We start from the raw sequence: 26,938 nt of genomic DNA, 5'->3' as shown, positions 1-26,938 counted from the left end.
GAGATCTGCAGAGAGAGATGAACCTTCAGTTCGGTCCTTGTCAATCATTTTGGTCTTCCTATCTAGTCGTGTGTTATTTTGTCAATCTGGATCTTTTTGCACGTTCGTCACAATGAATATGGCGAGAAGCCGAAACGCGTCAAACAGACCAAACAGCGAGAATGGGCAGACCAAAATGATCGGACAACGACCAGACTACAAGTTTCTATGAACAATAAATATACATTATAAAGTGTTTTATTGATTAATGCTTAAACAATACTATTTGATTATGATTTTTATTATGTAACATGGAGGTTTTTTTTAAATAGTTATTGTCTTTTTATTGCTAATTTGTGGGTTTTTTACTTTTCCATGTGTGAGTGTTTTTTTAAATAAATTTTTGCTTTTATTTTTACATAAAAATTCCGAAACGTCCAAAAAAAAGTTAATATAAAAGTAAGTTTAAATAATAAATAAAGCTTGATTTTTTTCTAAATGGTGATAGGCAAAATTTGTTTATTTAATAAATATTAACCGCAAAGGAGCAAAATCAAACGCACCATCGAATTGCATGCGGCCTTCAAACAAACTCGTATGATTAATGAAATTTTAGCGTTATCTGCAATTTTAATGTACACAATGTGCTACAATTTGCTGCTCATTTATGGAAAATGTTGATAATAGAGTATGTAAAAAATTGAAAATAATTTGTGAATGTTCATTAAAAACAAAATTCACAGACAACCTCAGTCGGTTTGAATTTAAAACGTGACTTTCGGGTACAAAAAAACTTTATTTGTTTTACAGTGGTACGTTAAAAGAAATTGGCTTTAACAAGACAACTGCGAATATTTGAAAATCCAGTCCAAAAATGGCAAGTCTTTTCCAATCCTGTATCTAAGCTCAAGCGGGGATTTGTCCGGAGAAAATTTCAGCACTGTAATGAAAAAAATAGAACATTATTGATGATATTCTTGGGTGATCGACCTCGATGGTCAATGTAACAAATAACCTTGGAGGATAATAACAAAATCTACACAATTATTTATGGCTTTGATAATGTTTTAGCCCGGCTTTATAGCCATGTATCAAAGGCGGATTTGTTAATTACTTTGCCACCTTTTTTACCATATCAAACATGTTTATTCATTGGATTTTTTAAATATTGCTAGGGAAAAATACTTTGAGGATTTTAATTGACTAAATTCGAAAGTTTAGAAATTAAAATTTTACTTGGATAAAATTGTCTGATGACATATAGAATAATTAACATATGTGGAGTTTAGTGACCGTTAGTTGATGATTATTCGGAGATCGTGAGATGCGGTCTGGTGTGACGTAAGTTTGATGCCAACGTTTCGATCTTTATTGAGATCATCTTCAGGACCTGGGATTTATAAACATTGTTTAAATTTTACAAATACCTGTAGGATGTGAAGAAATGAATTTATACAATGCTAGAAATTTTAGATAAAATAAATAAATTAGTTAATTAAATAAATTTATACAACGCTAGAAAATTTTAGATTAAAAAAATTATACAATGCTAAAAACTTTTAGTTAAAAAATAAAATAAAAAAATAATAAATTAATTTGTACAATGCTATAAAATTTTAAATTCAATCAATGTATTTGTACTCACTCAAGCAGTGAGTATAAATAATTTGATTGAATGTAAAATTTTATAGCATTGTATAAATTTATTTTTTTAAATCTAAAATTTTATAGCAATGTATAAAATTATTTTTTTAATCTAAAATTTTCTAGCATTGTATAAATTCATTTTTTTAATCTAAAATTTTCTAGCACTATAAACTCATTTATATTTTTTACTCATTTATTATTTTTTTGTAATCTAAAATTTTCTAGCATTGTATAAATTCATTTTATTTATGTATTTTATCTAAAATTTTCTAGCATTGTATAAATGCATTTTTTTAATCTAAAATTTTCTGGCATTCTATAAATTCATTTTATTTATTACTCTATTTAAAATTTTCTAGCATTGTATAAATTTTTTTAATCTAAAATTTTCTAGCATTGTATAAATTCCTTTTTTTAATCTAAAATTTTTTAGCATTGTATAATTTTTTTAATCTAAAATTTTCTAGCATTGTATAAATTCCTTTTTTTAATCTAAAATTTTCTAGTATTGTATAAATTCCTTTTTTTAATCTAAAATTTTCTAGCATTGTAGAAATTCATTTTATTTATTTTATCTAAAATTTTCTAGCATTGTATAAATTCCTTTTTTTAATCTAAAATTGTCTAGCATTGTATAAATTCCTTTTTTTAATCTAAAATTTTCTAGCATTGTAGAAATTCATTTTATTTATTTATTTTATCTAAAATTTTCTAGCATTGTAGAAATTCAATTTTTTTACAAATACTACATGTACTTGTAAAATTTAAACAATGTTTATAAATCCCAGGACCTGAAGATGATTCAATAAAGATCGAAACATTGGCACGATAAAGAAAATGTTTTTCTAAATACTGCATCTCACGATCTCCGAATAAACAATAATTAACGATAGTTTGTAAATATCATAGTAATTTTATTAAATATTGTAAAACTTGCCTTTGCTGGTATCTGAGAGCGAGTGTCCGCAGTATTTTCTATTTCCTATTTTTAAATAATGGCGAGAACATCCTTCGCTTATTCCTATGTCGACCTGTCCGAACTCCAGTCGGACCGAGCATTTCCCTTTGAAAACAGAAATATTTTATCAAAATTAATTTTTATTTATACCGTCAATTTGTACATTTTTACTTTTTTGGATTTTTTTCCCGCAAATATTTCGAATTAAGTGAGTGGTCTATTTCGGCCGGACACGTAATTCTGTTTAATTACGATGAATGGGGCCGATAAGAGAGGACGTCCAACATAATAAAAGGCACGCATAATTCACACACGCGTGATATGTCGCGTTGTACGAATGTTGCTCGCAGATCTCACGACATTTAAAATGAGTGTGATCAAACAGGTATTTGAACGAAAGATAAATTAAGGATTAGAAAAAGTTCTTGAAATTGAATTTAAAAGAAGAAACGTCACAATTTACTTTTTGCCTAAATGTCTTCGATCCAAACAATAATCAGGATGCATTGATTGTTTTGTCAAATCAGTGACAATTATTGAAATAAAATTTACAATTTTCAATTTGTTGGTACACTGATTCATTTTCTTTACTTCGAACATTTTAATCAACAATCCGGATGCTTGAAAATTTAATATGAATATGCGGTTTGGTCCTTTTGAACCTGCCTATTGTCACTGGTCTTTTCTGAACACAAACACAAAATTACATCAATAAATTTTGTAACTTAATTAACCTGTTTTAATTTTAAATTAACCCTTTTCAATTTCAAATTTAACCCTTTATGTAAAGTATTAAAAAACTTAGGAGATGGGTTGAATTATAACCATGTAAAATAAAATACTTGTACATTTGCGATTTTTTTTTATTTACGAGAATATTTAAACTATGAGATTTATTAACCCTCGGTCTGTCGATGTATTTTTTTTAAAAAGCCCGTTTGTAAGTAATTCCAAATTTTTGTTACATTAACAAATGGTCTTTTAAAAATCATATCCTACATTTATATCATAATAAATTAAAAGTTATATATAATTAAACATAAAAACGGATGATTCTTCTTTCGAGATTTTGTTAAATTTAAAAAATTGGTCTTAAAAATCAAATAAAAATTAAAATTTACATACAATAATATATAAAATAAACAATTCTTTTAAGTTTAGAAAAGTGAGAAATTGTAGTTTTTATGAGCTACTTTTTTTTTTTTTTTTTTTTTTTAGATAAATTTGAAAAAGGGCTAATGTTATATTCGAAAAAGTTGATATGAAGTTGTATGACATACCACAATCATTTACATAAATCAATGGAAAAACAAAAGAGGCATATAAACAATAAAATTAAGATAAAACAGTGCTTACGATATAGTGCGCCAATTACAAACTAGTAACAAAGGCAAAAAAGAAAACAAAATTCTAATAAACAGATTTGAAATTACTACATTACATACATATACAAGGAATGCGGGCATAAACTAATATATTTAATAAATCATGCATAAAAACCATATCAACACTGTTGGAAAAATTCTGAAACAACGAAGCGTCGGCAAGACAAATCTATTTGACATCAAGTTTATAAATACAGGTCGGTAGATGGTATGGAAAAAATTAAAAGGCATATACAAAGTGCATATTAGATAATTTAGGCGCAATATTTTACAACTCGTCTCACACAAAAACCACAATTAACCTTCAACAATAAGACCAGTTGATCCACAACTACAAAAAGGATGGAAAAAGAACATAACTGAAAACATAGAACATTCGACACACATAACTTAAAACGACATAAAATGAAAACGAACCGGCGATAACAACACAGTGGGAAAAGAACAAAAAACAAACTTAACAAATCAAACACCCACGGACAAAAGTGAAACCTACACACTCCTTTCCAAATATTAAAAACTTGTAAAATTTAAACGGCTGAGACAATAAAACACAGACCGACCAATCAAAATTCAGAAATGCGGAAACGCGTCTGACAGACCTACCAAAACGAACAAGGATAGGCAGAAAAGAATAATGTTTATACATTTATTAGGTTTCGTGGTCTGCTTGACCAAATAAATTCTTTCCAATTAATTAAGGTTTTGGTTGAGATTAAAAAAAGGGCAAAAAAGGAGGGAAAATTCAAAAGGTGGTGTTGAGATGGGAAGTTAGTGTCCGAGTGGATCGAAGACGCGATAGCTCAAGTGGTATAGCACGGGCGTATTTAGCCGAAGGTCGTGGGTTCGAATCCCGCTCGTGACACTGACTTTTTTATCTCAACCAAGACCTTACATAAAAAGAATAATTAATTGAAATAAGTAACTCGGTCAATTAACCACTAAAACATAAATGGATTAATATTTAATAAGTAAAAGAAATATCACTTCACTAACAACTCCCCGAGGCCACTTCATAAGTCGCTGAGAATTCAATCCTGATTACACGACATTTGAAAATGACAAAAAGAGGGAAAATTCGAACGGTGTAGGTTGAGATGGAGAGTTGGTCTCCGAGAAGATCGAAGTCACGATAGCTCAAGTGGAAGCAGCGGCGTATTTAGCCGAAGGTCGTGGGTTCGAATCCCGCTCGTGACACTGACTTTCTTTATCTCAACCAAGGCCTTACATAAAAAGAATAATTAATTGGAAGAAGTAACTTGGTCAATTGACCACTAAACATAAATGGACTTTTTATTATTTTTGAATTATTGTAATTTACATTAATAAAACCAAGTCTTGTCTTTATTTTATTGTAAAGTAGGTTTGTCGTACCTGGCAACGGGAAAATTTGATAGGCGCAATCCAGGTCCTGCGGCGGCCTCGGGAAAAGCGATGGGGCAGTTGCAACGCCGTTATCACCTTTGAGCTGACTCACGCAGTTTGAGACTCGTTCCTCTGTTTCCTCCGCTGGAGAAAAATAATAGAAAAATCTTGATCACATTTTGAAGTGGCAAACTGCTGAGAAACATCTAGAAGATCAGTGGTTAATAATAAAAAATATTCCTGATGTACAATAGTTGAAACAACTGATAGCTATAATTTCTAAGCTTGTTCGCGAAAACCAACAGGAGAGCGTTAAGTCCGCCCGTACGACAGGAAATACTTACACTTCTGTAAATATTTGCATTAGGATCTAAGTTTTTTCACGCCATCAACAGATTTTGCTCAGCCAGTTGAGTCGTCCGGTAAATGTCTAGTACACATTTATCCCGTCTTTCATTCAGTTGTTTCTCCGTTTCACCATTTGGTGAGTGTGAAGTTTTTAATCATTCGTGCTCATGCTAAAGGTTGAAAAGAATAGCGTCTGGGGATTAAAATTACTTAATTTGAAGAAATCGTAAAGTGGGTAAGGGTGCTTGATGTCCTGGTATTCATCAAACTGTTTATGTACATATCATTATTATCGTTGTTTATTTAAGATTTGTTTCGTCCTTTCTTCTGCTAGCATAGTAAAATTCATACCCCGGATAATTACAAGGTCGACAATCATGAAGTTCAACATACTTTCTAGAAAAAAACAGTACGAACCTAACCAGCCGAACTAGTAAACGTTGCATAATGTAACACTCAGATTTAAAAATAATAAGCGTTATTATTTTCCAAAAACCCAACAAGATTTTTGAATATTTTAAGTTTCAATAAATTCAGGTTTTTAGTTGAGATAAAAAGTCAGTGTCATGAGCGGGATTCGAACCCAACACCTTCGGCTAGGTACTCCGCTACTCTACCACTTGACCTATCGTGACCTCTATCCCCTCGGACACTAACTTCCCATCCCAACCTCTCAACTCTTGATAAATGGCAAAAAAGGAGGAAAAATTCAAAAGGTGGGGTTGAGATGGAGAGTTAGTGTCCGAGAGGATCGACGTCACAATAGGTCAAGTGGTAGAGCAGCGGCGTATTTAGCGAAAGCAGGGTTCGAATCCCGCTCGTGACACTGACTTTTTTATCTAAACTAAAAACCTTAATTAATTAAAAGATATTAATTGGTCAAGCGGTCCACGAAAACTAGTGAATTTTAAGATTTGTTCTTCAAAATTTTGTGGTCATGACAGACAAAGACGTTAGATAGACCAAACAGGATCGTTACTTCTTTTATTTTCAACCAAGCTGCCTTCGTCCTTCGTATCAAGTTTAAGCAACAATTAAACTTTTTAAGCTTTTTTCTCTGTATAATATAAGCAGTTATGCTAAGTTGTTACACTTTAGCTTTTAGATACACGTTGAGAGCTAATTTTCTACCTCAAGTCTAAAGTAAGTATTAAACTTTAAAATGATCAGCTGAAAACACATAATTTAGAAATTATGAAACAACATATAATTAAATAATTGGTCAAGCGGACCACGAAAACTAGTGAATTTAATAATTTAGAAAATTGTTAGTTCTAGCATGATAAATATAATTTGTAAAACAGTTTTGGACACTTTTAAAAGCTATTTGTGTTGTCTTACCACCCTATTATTTTAAATATTTATACGGGATTTTTCATGTTAGCCAGAGAAGTGCTAATTGATTTTGGTATATTTTTTGGGGAAAGGGGAAAGTCTACGAGCCAAATTAAGTTATGAGGATTTTTGGTAGTAATAATCATGCTTTTCTTCCAAGACGGTTGTTTCATACTTTATATAAAAGTTTATTGGTTTTATACCGTTAAAAGCACAGTCTTGCTGCCGTCCTTTTATCGTGAACTTCCCCCTGCCTTCTGAAGAATCAGAAACCACGTGTTCTATGACGATGTCGTCCCCGGTGAAGGCGAGGTAAACTGAAACGCCAAAATTCAAGTAAAACTTAGATTTAAAATGAATCAGTCAAACGGTTGACGTACAAGTCTCTTTGGGGATTCTACCGCAGTAATATTGTCTATCAAGGTGCAGGGTCTCTTTCCCACACGGGACATCGAATCCGGAAACCTCTATTTCAAGACCGCAGACGTCCTGATAAAAGAAAAAACATTAACAGACATATGTAGGTTTATTTCGATTTAACATCGCACTTTGTTGTATTTTTTCAATATGTAAACGCATCCTCTGGGGTCGGGTCTTTCTATGAGGAATTCTTTCTCATGGAAGGTTTTTCGACAACTGACATCGGCTTCTCTGCCGCTGCTTTCCGAGGTATCTTCAGTATCGGGTTTCCCAGTCGTGATCGTTTCTGTTTCTTCTTCCTCCGGACATTCAACCTGGGCGTAGGTCGCTAGAAAGCCTCTTCCGCCATGTCCGGTGATTCTGGCAGTTATTTCTCCCGATCCCACTCTCGCTGCGAAACAAATTAATACACTAAGCAGAAATAAATTACTAGAAACTAAAAGACCACAACCTGTATTAAGCACTAGCTAATCCACTTGAAAACAAAAAGAAAACATCAAAAGCACATATCGGACTGTAAATTAAGAACCGCCATTCTAATGTGGACTGCCTAACTCACCATTCTCACACAAAATCAATCTTAGAAGAAGACTGACTGCTTTAGAAGACCAGTAGGCAGCGGTTGTCCTTAAAAGAGTATTTACATTTGAACCAAAGTTTCAAATCTTTGTGCAGAATTGAAGAAGAATCTGCCTTACTAATTATCTTTGCAAAAGTATAATAAGCTGTACAGCTGCAGTCCTCGGGGGACCTCCTCCAGTTTTTGGTATTATCTTCGCCAAAAGCCAAAACTATATTGGGACGAAACATGGTTTATGGAAAAAATCCAAAATCGAATTTCTTTTTAGTACCTACTACTACTCTCATGGACTTTCTGAAAAGTTAAAACTGCTAGGTGCCCAAACTAACTATCTAGATCGTATACGCATGATCATTAGAAGCCCGCATCTATACAAATTTGCTCCGAACTTCAACAGATTGTCTATTTTGAAGAAGAAATAGTTTAATTGTTGAAAATTAAACATTTTTAGAAAATCCTATCAGGCAGAAGCAACTCCAAAAGTGGCTCAACCAGTGTCGGGTTGTAAAAAGGTTTATATTTTACACTTGTATTTTGTCCCAGATGATCTCTTAGATTTGTATTCAATAGTTCATTTTAAAAACAAAATCCATCAATTTAATGAACAAAAGGAATCGTAATGCAACTTTATTGAATATCGATGGCACAGACAATTCGCAGGAACGGAAAGAAACAGCTCTCGCCACACCTTTCTTATATCCCTGACGTCGTGCAAGGTAACTAGTAGAAAATTTCCCGATAGAAAACATTGTTTTTTGTCTTTAAAAAATTTAAAGATAAGCAAAAGTAAGGAAAAATTAAATCGTATTCAGATTAATCAGAAGCCACTTTCTTCTTCTAACGTCTGACTACGCTTCGAAACAATGGCGCTTTTTTCTGAAAGTTGGATCTTTGATAACTACAAATAAACGAAAGAAGTAACATAGTCGTTTTTCGTCATTGATTCATGTAAACGTTTTAACATGTATATGTTTTTGAACTGGTTACACAATTTTTTGCGTGACCGTTTTTCTGTCATCGATTTCTCGCGTTACCAATGAGTGCGCATGAGTAATTATTAAGATAGGTTAAGAATGATAAGGTTAAGTAAGTTAGGTTAGATTTGTTTGTATTAAGGTTAGGCAACATCACCGATTCATGTTGTTCTTGTTTTTTGTTTGCGTACACAATTTTATGCGTGATTGAGCGTTACCAGTGAGTGCGCATGGGTATGGACGATAGGTTAGGAATTTTTTTTTTTTTTTTTTTTTTTTTTTTTTTTTTTTTTTTTGCCTTGAACTAGTGTTCATCTAGCATGGTTTGTTTAGATAGCGTTATATTAAGATAGACTGGGTAAAGGTTATGGTTGTGTAGGGTTAGGTTGGCTAGATTGGGTTAATTCAATTCTTTAACTGTTTTTAAAATTAAATAAATGATTACCAGAAAATCCGTAAAGACTATTTCCACAGTACTTTGTTTCATTAATAACTAAATAATCTAAACTGCACTGTGGTGAGTAGGGCAGGTCAAAGTCATCAAACTTCAGTAGGGTATAGCATCCAATGCCTGAAAATCTTTTTAAAAAACATACTTTTTAGTCTTTAGTATGAGTATTTATGACAATATTTTTTTCACAAGCATAATTTTGAAAACCTGAAACATATTTCTCCTGGGTAGGCGACAGGATACCTGACGGAACTGATCTGTCCTTGTTTGGAAGTAATAACCGTGCACTTGTCCTCGTGTTCACATTCTCTCACGTCGTTGAAGTGGTCTAGAATAAAACAACTTAATAATTTCTAATAAATTGTAGGAAAAAGTTAACAGACCTGGAAAATCTAGGGACGGATTACCCAACGGGCGGCATTCCCCTTTGAATGTAAATCTCTTGAACCTCGTACGAGGAGTGTAGCAGTCTTCCTGAGTGACCTGGAATGAACAGAATGATGAAAACATTTATAAAATTATTGAACGGTATTTTACCTTAATGACCATATTGCTTCCAGGATATTGACTAACATACCGGAGAATTGCCTGATCGCCCCTGCAATAAATACAAATTAACTAGAAGTGTTTGAAGAAAAGGAAGACTATAGGTTGTAATATCAGGAGTGCCGTAATGAAGATTAGAAAAGGTTGGTTTATTGTACCTACTGTTAATAAAATTTTCAAAATCAAGTAAATTTACCCTGGTGTGGATGGTATTGCAACTTTTGTCAGTTGCTTTAGAAATCTTTTCAATCGGCATTTTTCGTAATAAATGTTTACCGTAACAACTTTGAATTTGCATGAGGACTAAATATGTTAGATGATGATTATAAAGAACACATGAGTGAGAAATATAAGGACGAAGAAAGATTTAAAAAATTTGTTAATAAATTAGTTTTTTCTAATATTAAAGATTAACCTAAGGATGTATTGTCCTGGGAATAAAGGAGAGAATATGAACAGTCAGGAGATTATTTAATATACTTCATGGGAGTCTTTTTTAATAAAAGACCCTTTTAAAAAAATTAGTAGGTCATTTCAAAAATACCTTTTTTCTACGACTATCATATTAAATCATGAATTGAATACATAAAACTGTATAGATGTATTTCATAAAGCATACATAAAAATATTTCATACGTGTAGGAAAAATGGAATTTCTGAGAAAATTGAGTTAAGGTTGGAGAAATTCAATTATGTCTTCAACATTTGTTACCATGGTAGTGCTACATCAACATGATGTACGACTAGGATGGCTTACGAGTTTAGAGAAGAAAGTAGTGACCATTTAGAAAAACTGGGCTCTCAGAGGCAGACATTTATTACCTTTATTAGGGCTTGATTGACTTGAAAATAAACTTTTTCTCTAAACATCGTCCATCTAAGTACACTATGAATGTTTGGTTTTATCTGTCCAACCTGAAAGTTAAAGAACCGGTGGTCCAAAGGAGTCCGGATTGGCAACCGCAAAACCTGTACCCGTCCACTTCCAGAAATCCGCCTTCGCATCGTCCGAACCTGCCGTAGCCCAAGTCGAACCAGAAAAACAGCATGCGGAGGCGGCACACGGACGCCCTGGACTTCACCACCCTGAAAGTACACTCTCCGGGGGTTTGCGGAGCTTTTAAGGTGAACTCTTCGGTATCGTACACAAACGAACAGCGTCCAGACCTTTATATTTAAAAATGCATAAGTTTTGTTTATTTTATTTTATTTCATTTTTTTTTTGGGAGAGGCGGAGGGAAGAAACTTACGGGTCGAAAGGTAGCTGAAGAAGGTTTACAAGGTTGTGGCTCGTCGTGTTCTGGCAGGCGATTTGTCTCCACTTAACCTTACCATTGAAGCCGTAGAATATCAAATAAATTCTATTTCCCCGAGAGAATTCAAGCCTAAAATTTAATTAAAAATGAAAGGAAAATGGAACTAGTTCAAAAGTGAAATACCTACAGATAGCCTTTTAAAGAATATCATGCATTATGGGTGATGTTTAGTGACCGTTAGTCAATGATTATTCGGAGATCGTGAGATGCGATCTGGTGTGACGTAGGTTTTAGAAAGATATTTTCTTTATCGCGCCAACGTTTCGATCTTTATTGAGATCATCTTCAGGACCTGGGATTTATAAACATTGTTTATTTTACAAATACTTGTAGGAAGTGAAAAATGAATTTATACAATCCTTGCAATTTTATATTTAAAAAAAAAAATTAAAAAACTTAAATAAATAAAATGAATTTATACAATGCTCTTATTGCTGCTTTATTTATTTAATTTTTTTAATCTAAAATTTCTAGCATTGAATAAATTCATTTTTTCACATCCTACATGTATTTGTAAAATTTAAACAATGTTTATAAATCCCAGGCACTGAAGATGATCTCAATAAAGATGGAAACGTTGGCACGATAAAGAAAATGTTTAAATTGTTCACACCAGACCGCATCTCACGTTCTCCGAATCAAGCATTATCAGACATGTTCACGCCAATAAATTAACTACATTGATTAATGTACATTTTAAATAAAAAACGTTTTTAAAGGTTAGATTTGCAATTGAAATAATTAAAATTGTTGATTTACGGTTAGCTTTGTACAAAAGGCCATAAATATTTTCTCTTTTCTTGACTCAATTACATATTAAAGCCAAAGAGCTAATTTGAGTAGCCAAAGTAATGACGAAAAGCTCTATTTTGTATAATCATGAATTTGGTATAATCTATATGGTGTTTTCAATAATACAATACAAGATGAGAAAGACCTCAGACCTTTTTGTGCTTGTCAAGCAGCCGGTGATGTACGTGGTCCCGTTGATTTCCAGTGATCCTGTGCAGTCGTCGTCCAACACTCTCAGTTCCAGATGGCATACGGATGAAGAATTCTTTTCGATACGGTAACAACTCCTTTCTGATCCGTTGAGCTTCGACGAGTAGTAAAGACTCTCGACTGACTTGCAATCGCAACGTTCCTGTGTGAGTATTAGGGAATATCCAGTATCGTTCTTGCTCCTGAAATAAATGCCTAAATTGTGATGAGGATCGATGGTTTGGTAGTTTTCGATCATCGTGGTTTGTTTATTCTCACATGGAGAGTCAGACTTCAGTTCATGCTGAACCGGCATGGGGTTGTTGGATCTATTGAGGAACTGTTTCCGTTCTGACAGTTTCTCACTGAATATGGCGCAATGCCGAAACGCGTTTGAGTAATTCTACAAATGTAAATAACCTTATGCCGGTTCAGCTTGAGTTCACTGACTTTCTGACCAACATCCATCATCAACCTCAGATTTCAGTTGTTAGACAGATAACTGGACTGAAGTGTGTATGTTTTTATGCTTGATGAACTAAACTAGCGAGGGTAGAAAAATCATGATAGACGGAAATAATCCATCGCTAATCCACAATACCTACATATTTAAACTACTCGTTATCAACCAAGAGTGAATGAAATAAACATATAACTTTGTCGACATCATTTATTTAGATTTTTCTGTTGAATAATCTTAATTATTTCTACGAACCGTAGAGTAACACCAATTTTCAAAGAAATTATAAATAGTAACCTAATTTTCAAATGAGTCGACGTAAATTTCAGAGGTATTTTAGTCGAATTGTCTACTGCCGTTTCCGCAGATGGTGAAGATAATGTTATCTGGCCCATAGCTTGTGCTTTGATACGGCAGGCGTCCGGCCAGACTTTTTCGAATTCGAGAAGGCACGGCTTAGCTCCTTGGATTTTGACACTGCTCGTGTTTACTTTTAGGGAATTACAGACCTGGAACAAAAATGACATAAAGCCTCAAAATTAATTTAATATAGGCTGTAAAATTGACTCAATTTACTCTAGAATTAATTAAGGTTTTTAGTTAAGATAAAAAAGTCAGTGCCACGAGTGGGATTCGAACCCACGATCTTCGGCTTGATACGCCGTTACTCTACCTCTTGAGCTATCGTGACTTCGATCCACTCGGGCACTAACCTCCCATCTCAACCCCACCTTTTGAATTTTCCCTCCTTTTTGCCATTTTTTCTCAACTAAAAACCTTAATTAATTGAACGATATTAATTGGTCAAACGGACCACGAAAAATAATGAATTACTCTAGAATCGTTTTTGTCAAGGCAGATCCGCCATGGTCCGCCTAGTTGAACCAAACCCACCCATTCTATAAAATGTATGTGATAATTTCAGTTAAAACATTACAATAAAATAAGGTAATTTTAAAATAATTATGTGGTAATGTAAAAAAATCAAATGAAACAATAAATACTTCATAATTGTTCAGAAATAAAGCATCTAATATCATGAAGTTAAGTATAAAAAACTTAATGAAATTTAAGACTTTGGAGTGGTTCGCAACAGAAGAGTCGATACGAATGCAGAGCCATTGGATTCGAACCCGCGACCTTTACCTTACAGTGAGTGATAAGCGCCGTGTCAACGCCTCCAATCGTTGCGGCCACCGATGCTACTTTGGATCGTGGCAAGTCTTTCTGATTATGAGTTTAATTTATTACTTTATGATAACTGTCATGTCAAATTTCATGTGTCAACTACGTGGTGATAAAAAGGTAGAACGATAAATCCGAATGTCAACCGAACCACTGTCAGGTGAGCACATAGTTTATTATTATTTTACGCGTCAAACAAACGGAGGATCTTCAATTAGCCGACACATTGTACAAGGAAACTGATTACTGATTAATATAAGCTAAAATCTGCACAAATAGGTACAGCGTGAGTCTATCACTTCTACCTTAGAAGAAAGAAGCTGTCAAGACCTCGGTCTTGTCCGTCCAACCATCGACTTTGTGTTCCAGGAGCTATTGACAGCTAGGTCATTTCAGTCCCCAACGCAATCAGTTCTTAAATCCATTCACCCTCTCACTTACTCTAAAATACATTCTTACTTATTTACATACCATTTAGGGTGGTGGATTAAATCCTCCATTACTCTTTACACGTATTATATAACTAACCTAATTGAGGGTCGATGAGGTACTCAATATTCACGCAAATAAATAAATTCACTCTCAACAGACGCTAGAGACCCAAAACTGTTAGTACTGCATAAAATAAAACAAATCTGTTTCTTACAAAAATCGGAACATTAAACCCAGATACTCGCTGTTGTGCTCAAGCAGTCAAATCAGATGGCATTGCTACATGCTCTCTATATGGAGCCAACGAATTGCACCCTTCAAATTAGGTGGGTCACATCGAGCAACCTATCTCTGCTTGGGCGGACACGACAGACAAGAATGACACATCTACACGGAAAACAAACACTTTGAGCCCTGAAGATGATCTCAATAAAGATCGAAACGTTGGCACTATAAAGAAAATATTTTCCTAAAACCTACGTCACACCAGACCGCATCTCACGACCTCCAAATAATCATTAACTTACGGTCACTAAACACCACACATTCGGTCCCCATAAAGGGTGTCCCACCCCTCTTTTTCTTTGCGGTTCTAGATAGGAAAAAAGTATGAATTATGACTCGATTTATTTTGTTCGACCTCGATTCGACATAAGTCGAATTCAAATTCTTAATTTTAAACAAGAACCCTCATTTTTCACATTTTTCTTTGAAACTAGATATTTTTGCGAGAAAAATGAGCATTGAGTTTTTAAAATCAGTCTAATAGAACCGGAGATACGATTTTTTGAAAATAGCCGAAAGGCTGTTCTATTGCGTTAGGTCGAAACCACTTTATTTTGCCTTCTTCTGCAAATATTTTGAAGAAGAGTGGAAAATCACCCAAAATAGAAAGAAAAGTCTGAAAGCTTACAAGATTTCCTGCCAAATCCCATAAATTTCGTTTTTTGTATAGTTTTTCCTCCTCGACCTTAACTGATCTTATCTCAGACTCATTCACCGAAATATCTTGGTTGCAGTTCAAATCCCACCTCCTTTCTCTCGGGGTTGGGACCAGCCACAGCCGAGTTAACAATTAATCATACCTATTGCTATCAGGGAATAAAAAGGTTAAATAGCAAATCAAAGGAAAGTAGGAATTAACGCTGTTTATTTTTCTTTTCCAGACTCTTGTTGGGACAAGTCCTTTCTTATCAGGGTTAAAAATTTTCTAAAAATTCAAATTTCAATTTCTTATAAAAAGGAAGAAAAAAACTGCATGAAAATATTACAACTGTTGAAATATGCCCCGGATCGCCTCCACCATTCATCGCACACACCACGGCCTATGGCTTCCCTGTCAAGAGAATGAGAAGCCTCTACAACTATTTTCCCCAGTTCCTCACGACTAGTGATGGGTTTCAAATCCCCACCGTAAACTCTAATATAAAATACGTAAAATATTTGCAGTAGAAGGCGAAATAAAGTGGTTTCGACCTAACGCACTACAACAGCATTTTCAAAAAATCATGTCCCCGGTTCTATCGGACCGATTTTAATAACTCAGTGCTCGTTTTTCTCTTTTCTCGCCAAATAATGTAGTTTGAAAGAAAAATTTAAAAAATTGGGGTGCTCATTTAAAATTAAGATTTTTGAATTCGACTTACGTCGAATCGAGGTTGAACTAAATAATCAACAAAACCAAAAAAATCAACCTTACATGAAGAAACTACATGAAAAATGAAGGGGTGTCTCAATTCATACTTTTATCCTTTCTAGAACCGCAAAGAAACAAAGCTTGGACACACTGTATGTAGTCAACTTCGCATGGCCTATTGTCTTATGTTAGTTTTAATTGCTGAATATAAATAAATATAAATATATTTAATATGCTGAATATAAAATAAATTCATATCCCAAACAACAGTAACAGTCCTCCAGGAAATTTCATTACGTTGTCTTCAGAATTTTTTTAATGTAATTTTAATTAGATTTATTTTTTTATTTTATTTATTTATTTTTGTCACGTTGTAATAGAGTACATCTAGAAAATCAAGGATTAAAACAAAGGTCTATTGCAACAGACAAAGAACAAACAGGAAATAAGGCGTGCCAGGAATTGGACAATCATGATGAAACTACTGGTTGTGAAAAAGCTTCATATCTCAAAAATTGATAAATCAAGTATGTTTACTGTCAAACCAAGTAGGGAAATTATCGTCTTCCTCATTATAACAAAACTGTAGATCTTTGAAGTTTAAAATATCAAATTTTGTTTACCTACCCATGTAATTAACAACAGTCCATCAGGGCAATTTCGTTATTTTACTATCTAGGAATAGTCAATTGCAATTGAAAAAGAGCAAACAGTGAAATAAAACAAAAATGAAATAATTGAACAATCATGATGAAACTACTGGTTGTGAAAAAGCTTCATATCTCAAAAATTAATAAATCAAATATGTTTCCTGTCAAAACAAGTGGGAAAATTATCCTAAACGTACAAAACTGTAAATCTTTGAAGTTTAAAATGTCAAATTTTATTCTATTTTATGATTATTTGGAGATCGTGAGATGTGGTCTGGTGTGATGTTGGTTTTAGAAAAACGTTTTCTTTATCGTACCAACGTTTCTATTTTTATTGACATCATCGTCAGAGCCTGGGATTTATAAACATTGTTTAAATTTTAGAAATACATGTAGGATGTTGATAAAAAGAAAAAGCATCCTACATCTATTTGTGAAATTTAAATAATGTTTATAAATCTCAGGCCCTGAAGATGATCTCAATAAAGATCGAAACGTTGGCACGATAATGAAAATGGTTTTCTAAAAACCTACGTCTCACCAGGCCGCACCTCACTCCGGGAAATTTCATTATTTTACTATCTAGGTCAATAGTCAATTGCAACTGAAAAAGTGCAGACAGCGAAATAAAACAAAAATGAAATAGTTGAACAATCATGATGAAAGTATTTACGTGAAAAACTTATATTTCAAAAACTGATAGGACGAGTATGTTTAGAAGTTAGATCGTATAAGTTCAAATTTTGTTTACCACTCCTCCAAACTATAGCCTATGTCAACAATAATGCAATCATGAAGAAACCGCTGAAAGTGAAAAGCTTTATATCTTAAAAATTTATAAAATAAGGATTTTTTATATCAAGCCACGTAGGTAAATTTAATATAATTTGAAAGTTTTAATTTTAATTTCTAATAGTAATTGCTTGCCAATTCTTATAAATACACAAGTATATTCCAACAATTTGATTATTTTTTTATTAGTCCATTTCACTTTTGGTAAATATTTTCTAAGATTTTAACAATGCCGTAGGAAACAGCGAAATTTGGCTGATCAATAAATCCACGCTTTTTCAAACCACCGCTAAATTATAATTAATAATCAATAAACCACCTTACTTTTTCATTAGATTGCAAGCCAACAGCTGGCCAGTCAACATCTCTTTTCTGTGCTCTGTGTTTAAATAACATTTTCAGTTATTTTAAATAAGTTTTTTCAATTTATTTTTTACTAGTATCATTCAGGAACATATAGTTATTAATATTTTTCCTAGTAATGAACCTAATTTTTTTTCNAAATTAAAAAAAAAAAAAAAAACTTTTTCATTATAAAATTTTCATCGACTATGTCCATTGTCATTACGTGTAGTTGGGTGAAAATATTAATGAGATTTGAAATAAATAATGAGTGGCACCCCATGCTGTTAGAATGATGGACCGAATTGCATTAGACAGAAAATGAAAATTAGTGAAAAAACCGAACGCCTGAGCGTGACAACCGAGAGTATTTCCTAGGGAAGATAGCAATATTTTTTTATTATCTCAGCCCTTCTTCGCTTCTGAAGATAATGCGTTAGCCGGTTGGCATTCTCTGTTAACGCGGCAAAGTTTGGTCGTCCATCAAAAGAAATGTCGGTGAAAAGACAAGAGTCGGATAACGTGATCAGGGCTTTAGATTAATGGCCCGTTTCACTGGGAAAACTTCCAGGAAAACGTCCCTTTATTAGTCTCAAGGTATTTGTTTATTAAATATTGCCTCTACAACGGAGGGATCATAAAACTGCCGTTTTCACGAAAACGATCGTCATTAAGTCTTAAAATTGTGTTTTGTTATTAAACGCATGAAGTAAAATGAGGCAGAAATTTAGNTGTGTGTGTGTGTGTGTGTGTGTGTGTGTGTGTGTGTGTGAGTGTGTGTGTGTGTGTGTCTGTGTGTGTGTCTGTGTCTGTCTGTGTCTGTGTGTCTGTGTCTGTGTGTCAATGAGTTTCTTTTATGTGATTTTGAGTGCAAGTTCAAATGTGTGTATGTTTTACCTTAGTTTTTTCTCTGTTAAATACATGTTTTTATAATGTTTTGCAAAGATCTACAGCAGTTAACATTAAATATTTACAGACAAATTATTTAAAATTAATACTCAACTAACTGAATGGAAGACATTACTGCGACCATTGGACAGACAGAGTGAGATTGTGGGGTTAAGCCAAGCCATCCAATATCCAGCGCATCTAAACCTTCCAAGCAATAGTCCCCAGACATTGTCAAAGTTCCTAACACCAATTTTCCACCTACGACGTCAACTGTCTTTTCGATAACGGATGATCCGAATCAGAAATAAATTTATTTCTTTGTTTTGTTTTTCTGGAATATTCAATCACGAGGTTATATAAATCCCGTTGTTTTTGAAAATAGGCCCATTTGTGTATGTTGGGTTCAACAATCAGGACTGCCGGATTCAAACGCAGGACGCTTACAGTGATGGCTCGCCGAATCAACGCCTTGCGGAAAATTATTCTTAATAAACTGTTATTATTAATTTTATAGAAATGTATTATTTCAGGAAAAACATTTGATTTTGTTGCTAAAACGCTGATTTTAATAGATTTTAGAATTCATTGTTTTATTGATATACCTACCATGAACTTTAAAATTTTCCAGTCGACAATGTTGACCGGCTGCGTCGAAAAGAGTTAATATTGACATGAAAAATTAAAATATTTACTTTAAAACTATAGTTTAAATAAAGCAAGGAGAGAAGCAAGCTGGCGTAAGCACTTTGGTCTTTGTTATCTCAGTGTGTTTGCTCACTCGTTGGCACACTTTTACATTTCAAAGACTTAGAAGTAACTTCGGCTTGTTGACATTGTGTCATGGGTCAAACACCTTGCCTCTTTATTTGCAATGTCGTTTTGCAATGTTCATTTTGTATTAAATTATAAGTCATTGCAAAGTATGCTTTCATTGTAGTAAGTACTTACTTGAAAAGCGCATTTTTTTCTTTTTAATAAAACCATATTCAAAACTACTTTTTTCAACGGTCATTAGACTTATTTTTACAAAATGCTCGGAAAATCGCAGAAATAACTGTTCGAAACTGAAAAAAAAAAATTGTTCTTAATTTAACCTTTAAAAAATCTTTTCACTATCTGCTTTCAAAATCCATAAAAATTTGTGGACAGCGTTGAAATAAATTATTTAGGATAGAATATTTCTCGGCCAAGTCCATTTAATAAACCACCCCATCATCATTATTATTTTGATAACATTTGATTATTGTACAATATAAAATTTCAAAGACTAAACAGGTGTGAATTATCGTTAAATGGTGAAATTTTGGCTGCATCTTTAACGGCAAAAAATATCCGCGCAGAAAAATCCCCATAGAACACAGTTTAACGATTATACAACATTTATTTTATTTCTTTCAATTAATTATTCTTTTTATGTAAGGTATTGGTTAAGATAAAAAAGTCAGTGCCAAGAGCGGAATTCGAACCCACGACCTTCGGCTAAATACGCCGCTGCTCTGCCACAGAGCTATCGTGACTTTGATCCTCTCGGACACCAACTCTCCATCTCCACCAACAACCCTCCGAATTTTCCATTTTTTTCCCATTTTCATCTCGCTTTTTTATCTCAACCAAGACCTTACGTAAAAAGAATTATTAATTGAAAGAAGTAACATGGTCAATTGACCACTAAAACATAAATGAATTAATATTTATTTTATTTTTACGCTTAATGTTAACCCTTTAAGCATCGGGTTTTACAACTTTCTACAAGGTTTCATGAGTGGAGAAAATTCCATGTGGACCTAACTCAGAGAATCGAACCTACAATCTTGATATTAGGCAGGAACTGGTATGTTTATACAAATGTCATAAATAAACCGCGTTTATAAGGTATATGACGGGTCAACAAAAGAGCTCTATTGTTGGTAGCCTCTCATGTTGCCTACCATGTTGCTCAGGCAATGATGACCTAGTAGAGAAGAATTTAATAAAGTGGTTTGACAAAATTGCTGGCGCTGTTTCAAGCGTACAAAGTTACTAAGGGCGACTTTCACTAGTGACATTACTGCTCTGTAACCACCCCTTAGCAGCTAAGAATTAATATTATCATGTTCAAGTGTCCTTCGTTACTTACAAGTGTTAAAAAAACTATAAAGAACAAGTATAAAAGTTCTACAGAAGCTCAGTTTGCTGGAAGCAAAATATCGCCTGGAAATCATCTTACCTCGGGACAATAAACGGACAAAAGTCTGCGTCATATAAATTTAAAAAACCTGTAATGGTCTCAGTTTTGAAGAATTTTGAAGTGGTTATGCAAACTTCTTCCATATTTGACTGCTGGTCTGAGCTATTCAAAATAACAGTTGTTACGTATTTATTCGGTCTTGGTAAAGAATGTTTTATCAAATTTCCTCTTGAGGTCTGAAGTTTGATATCCGAAAGGTTTATCTTGAGCAATCTATCCTCGCGGTTTGGATTCTGTTGGTTTTGTGCGCCTGGGTGGGAAGCCTGACCAGCTAAACAGCACGGATAGGAAGACTAAAATGACCGAATATTACCAACAACAACTGACACTCAAACATAAAATTATAATCGACGCCTCTAGTGAACCGGCCTACAGGCCTAACCAAGTTCTTGCAGGCTACCACCAAGGAAAGCTCACTTTCTTCAGAAATCTAACATTTTTCGTATAAACTGGTATAGAAGTTATTTTTTTCTGATTTGTAATACGTCAGCTTGCCTGAAAATTGTAATGTCATATAGGGTTCAAATCTAGGTTCTTAAGATTTGGATACTTCGACCTAACGAACACAATTTTTTTCAAAACCAATGATATTTCAAATTACCGTGTAAAATTATTACATACAGAAACATTGTAAAAAAAGTTTTTTCAATACTTTAAATTTCAAATATGGACCTAAAAATTCTGGTAAAGATGATAACTGTCGGAAATGGATTAGTTAAGGATTAAGAAAAATATTTAATATAAAAATCATTGTATTCACGCAAATACTTTAGTGTGAAAAATCGTAGTTTTGGCATATCGCAACTATGCTTCTCGATTATGATCGGCCTACTAAACAATAGCCACACATAACTATGATCTAATTTAAATATAATAATCCAAAACCTTTCGATGAATCGTATATATTAATCTTGCAAAAACAAAAAAATGGTGTTAAAAAATTTAATTAGTCTCACCAATTCTGCTTTGGCGTTTGCCAATCTGAGGAGGAGAAGCGCCCAAACGAGCTTCATGTCGTCGACTAACCTGATGAAAGTTCGTGGAGTCACCTCAGTGTACACAAAGGTTTGGACGGAAACCAAACAGGACTGGTTAAACAAAAATCTGGGCTCTTCACCTATTCTTCTTTTCTTGCTCAACCGCGCAAATAAGCCTTTTGTTTGATCTGTTACGCGGCTTATTAAATCGAAGTCATAACTTTGACGAAAAACCTCTCTTTGAAACCTACCGCAAACGTTTCTGATAGATTTGTCATATTTCTTTACATTCTGAATATACCTGTAACCAAAGAAGAAAGTTCAAATATGTCCATCCCAAGAAAAATTACTCAATACATCTAGTTAAACAAAGACAATTACGAAAAATAAACCGTAGCACACAATAACGACTATAACACAAACCAAATCAACAAAACACGTAGGGCCGCAACGGTATAGGCGTTGACAAGGCGCTCATCACTGTAAGGTAAAGGTCCCGGGTTCGAATCCAGGCGGCCCTGTATTCGAAGCAAAATACTTACAAATGGGCTTTTTTTCAAAAACACCGGCACCCCGAGGGTTTATATGACCTCTGCTGTTGCCTACCCTCGTAAAAAAACACGCATGCACGCGCGCCCACACACACACACACACTGTCACAAATTGAATTATGAAAACCTATATTATCCCAGTTGTACAAAAACAACTAAATGTAACTTCTGAAACAATCCATAAATCCAATAGTAATGTAGACCGTTTGAAGAATTAGTTTGTCTGCCCTTTAACCATTATAAAATTAAATATGTAATAATGCTAGTAATGAAGCTATTTGTAACATGTTATGTATTGTTTAAGAATAGAAAATTGTTTATTCAAATGTTAGAAAAACAGCAATTAAAGAGCCAACTATTATAAATGCCAAGCACAAGAGATAAGCCGGGAACACACCCCGTACCCGATGCAACGCTATGCGACGCTACCCGATGCTACCCGACGCCTTTTCACGTTTTGGCAGGGTGTGCACATCTATGCGACGTCAAGCGCACGCCACGTACAGTCACACAGCGTGTATCACAACTCAGTATGACAATCGCAACGCCTCTTTTGTTCTTAATTCACTATTTTGAGCAAAACCTTGTAATAAATTGTTAGTTAAATTTTATGAGCACAACCATGTAATAAATTGTTTGTTAAACTTATTTTTTTCAAATAAAGTTATTCCAGTGTTTTGATAAATTTTATACCTAACCAACATAATTAAATAATTTTTATAAAAACTTATGAATTTTTGATCCCGTTTAATTTGCTTTATATTAAAATAAAATGTTGTAATTAATATAACGACAAAATTACATATACATAGTTTGACATAAACTACAAACAATATGAGTGTCCTGTTCTGAAGCTACTCGACGAAAATGGTGTAATTTTATAAGCAAAACCATGAAACAAATTGTTAGTTAAATTTAATTTTATATATTTCCAACTCCACGGTTCATATCTTCTGTATTGATAGGTTGAAAAATTCCAAGATCTCCGTGGTTGAAAACTTGGCATAGTCCAGGTATAAATATTTTTATTTAAAAAATTTGGAAATTATTGATGGGTGTGCCTTCAGATTGAGAATTATAACATGAGATTTCTTTACTGTGAGTAGGAACTATCCTTTTAAAAAGTATTGAACACCACACTCACTCCATCATTTATCATTTCTATGAGATTTCTCTATGTTTAGTTTCTGATGATGGGCCACGAGCCCGAACGCCCGTGTAATTTACTAAATTGAATAAATGTTTTCAACCACCGAGATCTTGGAATTTTTCAACCTATCAACAGTTAAATTTAATGTGCAAAACCGTGTAATAAATTGTTATTTATTTAAATTCATTATATCAAAAAATGTTATTCCGGTGTTTTGATCAATTTTCTACCAATCCATTAAAATTAAATTTTTTTAAAATAAAAACTAATGAATTTTTGATCTCGGCTAATTTGGTTTATATCAAAATAAGTATGTTGTAATTATTATAACGATAATAATACATGTAGTTTGAAATAAAAATATGAGTGTCCCGTTCTTTCGTCTTCGACTGTACTCGATGCGACCCGACGATAATCTGGACAGTGGGGATTGCGTAGCGTCGAGTAGGGTAGCGTTGCATAGCATCGGGCAGATGTGCACGGGGTAATACAACCTTATGGAAAATTGGACTTTAGATTTGCATCGGGTAGCGTCGCTGGCGATGCATCGGGTGTGTTCCCCCCAAACTACCAGCTACCAATTAAACACTGAGGACAGCTTTCAATTAATTAAGGTTTTTATTTGAGATAAAAAAGTCAGTGTCACGAGCGGGATTCGAACCCACGATCTTCGGCTAGATACGCCGCTGCTCTACCACTTGACCTCGATCCACTCGGACACCAACTTCCCATCTCAACCCCACCTTGAGGATTTTCCCTCCTTTTTGCCATTAATTAATTGAAATATGTTAATCGGTCCAGCGGACCACGAAAATGAGGACAGCTTTCGTCTTGAGGAGCGAGGAGTTGCAAGAAAGGAACCAGTAATCCGACTCTGCTACGTCGTGCTACAATACTTCTTCTAATATAAACTCCCTTCACTTAATTCATTATTATAAATTCTCTGCTGTAAGCCTGTCTGAACAGTTGTAGTTTTAATAAAACTTTTAAAAAAAATATTATCTGGAGTTAGTAACTAAAACTTGACCTCACAATAATCGCCAAAACACTGAAGATGGCGAAATGCCGAAACGAGTCTGAACCAACAAGAAGAAGATAGGCAGTCTAAGTTGATATGTAACTATCAAACAATAGGTTTATCACACTAAACAGGAAATCTTCCAATATCTAGTTTTGTTTCAATACCGTAATTAATCAAAATAAAAGTGTTTTTTTTTAATTTCCTGAACAAAATATATTGGTGTATTTTGCTATGTCATGACATTTCCCTGTTTACTTGAATTACGTACAAATTTAAACCACGACCTACTTTTACAATATCTCCTTATTTCTTTAATTCATTGCCCAATTATTTTGCGTCCTTGCTTTAATATTTGTCTACAGTATCAGCACAAAGGAAGTAAATGGTTCGTGCATTGTCACAGGAAGAGGAATCCTTTGTATATAACTTCTTTCACCTCTGTCTTCCTCACCTGAGTGAAATCGATATAAATTTATATTTGTAGATATTTTATAATTTTACACATGTTGTTTGTTTTTGTTTGTAGTTGTTGACTTGTCTTTTATTTTTTTATTGTTTATCATTTAATTCTTTGCATAATGCCAATTTTATTGGAACTGCTTGATGAATGGCACTTGGCGAACTGTCCGTCCTGCACTCGGAATTACGTGAAAACAGTCTGGCGTTTCGGTATGGGCTTCACTATATTTTAATTGTTTAAATAAATCTCAAAGGACTCGATTCCAGGACTTTCATACATAAATGATTACATACCGAAAGAGATCAGGTTCACGTTAGGGCTTCTCACCGAGTTGATTTTCACGTAAGGACGATCGATCTGGTGTGTTATAAGCGGCGCAAAGTCCATGGATTATCTGATCTGTTTCAGGTTCGTCGTATAATACCATAGACGACAGGAAGATTCGCGGTGGAACAGGATAAATCTAAAAGAAAAAGTTTTAAATAAACCAATCCGGTGAAGCTTGGACGTGTTTTTCCCTAGATGTACTTTATCCTAGTTAGAAAGACAGAGTAACTTTTAAAATCAAGGGTATTAATGGTCCGGTAGTTTATCAACATGTTAAACCGCAAATATTACAGCACGAACAAAAACTGGAAACATTTAGACGAAACATTCGTACAGTGTGTTGTCAAAAATTCTGCCTTGTTGGGTATATGACTGTTTTTCTTTATATTTGTCAATATTTCGCACTACCGTACTGATTAGAGGTATGTATTTCATTTGTATAGCCATATACTTTTTCTCGACGAATTTGAAACACCAGCTATGTGTCAATATCAATTTTTCCCCCAGAATCACTGATTTTCTTCGTTTTTCCCTCCTTTAATCTAAAAAATGGTTGGTGTTTATATTATGTACATATTAGCTTTCTAAATTCAATGAATTCTTAGAGTAAATGTACATACTTAATCTAGGTTCAACGACAAAAGGTCATTAAATCACTTGAATTTTAGATTTTTTGGCATCTTGCTTTTTGACTTGGAAAATGATCAAAATTTGGACCAGCAATGGACTCTCAACGGCTTGTCCTTAATTGGTATAAAGCAGGGGTGTTTACTTAGCCTTATTCTCTTCTCACTCTTTCTAAACTATCTGGAAGCTAATTATTAAATAACAAATCAATAACACATCATCATCTTAAATTAAATAACAAATAATAAATAATATATGATCATCCCATCGTATATTATGGGGTCAAGACTAGGGAAGTGATCTTTTTTTGGGAGTTCAAAAAATTTAATAAAAGAAAAAGAAAGCAACACAAAAGCGAAATGCTAATTAAAGCCCAGAAAACTAACTACCACAAACTATGCCCAAAATTAGTAAATAGCTCTATGTGGTGGACCAAGACTTTGCAGGCCACAGCGATTAGGCTATTAAGTGCCACCCAAAGACAAGTTTGCCTGAGTGTTACTGGGGCATTGAATACAACGCCAACTGTGCCTTGGAGGTATCGTTAAACCTATGTCCATTCCCTAAAGCCAGAGCAGTAACACACAGGCTCATGAAAAAAAGCCAAGAAGACTGACGGAGTTGATACAGGTATGTACCATATTAGACATGCCAATTGATGCCACTACTCCAAAATATAACTTTACCAAAAAGTACAAGGTACTGATACCAGAACAGGAAGAGTGGGCTGAAGGAACACCTCTAATGGCAAATTACTACTAGTACCCTGACAGCTCAAAAACTGATAAGGGCACAGGAGCTCGAGCCTTTGGGATGAATTTGAAGACCAAATTGACTTAAACTTGGGTAAATATGCTACAGCTTTTCGGTCTAAAATCTTAACAATTGAACACTGTGCCAGAGAAATAGGCCACTAGGAACACAT

The 26,938-nt window shown here is 33.9% G+C and overlaps 1 protein-coding gene and 1 long non-coding RNA gene across 3 annotated transcripts; one reads left to right on the top strand and one right to left on the bottom strand.

Moving 5' to 3' along the window:
• Positions 1–755: 755 nt before the first annotated feature.
• On the bottom strand, positions 756–25,436 carry LOC106667991. 2 transcript variants are annotated; one of them, XM_014396350.2, is made up of 15 exons: positions 25,353–25,436; positions 13,043–13,254; positions 12,249–12,488; positions 11,239–11,373; positions 10,904–11,155; positions 9,980–10,040; positions 9,826–9,925; positions 9,650–9,770; positions 9,437–9,570; positions 7,566–7,828; positions 7,398–7,506; positions 7,221–7,334; positions 5,344–5,478; positions 2,564–2,689; positions 756–919 (listed from the first exon to the last, which is right to left on the bottom strand). In XM_014396350.2, the coding sequence occupies exons 2-15, from the start codon at positions 13,138–13,140 to the stop codon at positions 813–815; spliced, it is 1,995 nt and encodes a 664-aa protein (XP_014251836.1). In that variant the 5' UTR covers positions 13,141–13,254; positions 25,353–25,436; the 3' UTR covers positions 756–812. The 2 variants fall into 2 exon arrangements, with proteins under 2 accessions (XP_014251836.1, XP_014251835.1); XM_014396349.2 differs by lacking the exon at positions 25,353–25,436 and adding an exon at positions 21,857–22,130.
• On the top strand, positions 25,100–25,564 carry LOC106667992. The gene is made up of 3 exons (XR_001340691.2): positions 25,100–25,268; positions 25,326–25,401; positions 25,468–25,564. It is a non-coding gene; the product is annotated as an uncharacterized LOC106667992 (long non-coding RNA).
• Positions 25,565–26,938: the final 1,374 nt, after the last annotated feature.

This window comes from Cimex lectularius, unplaced genomic scaffold, assembly GCF_000648675.2.
Source record: "Cimex lectularius strain Harlan isolate CLEC.00 unplaced genomic scaffold, Clec_2.1 scaffold120, whole genome shotgun sequence".
Taxonomy (NCBI): domain Eukaryota; kingdom Metazoa; phylum Arthropoda; class Insecta; order Hemiptera; family Cimicidae; genus Cimex; species Cimex lectularius.
This window is presented reverse-complemented; position numbering and strand designations above follow the sequence as displayed.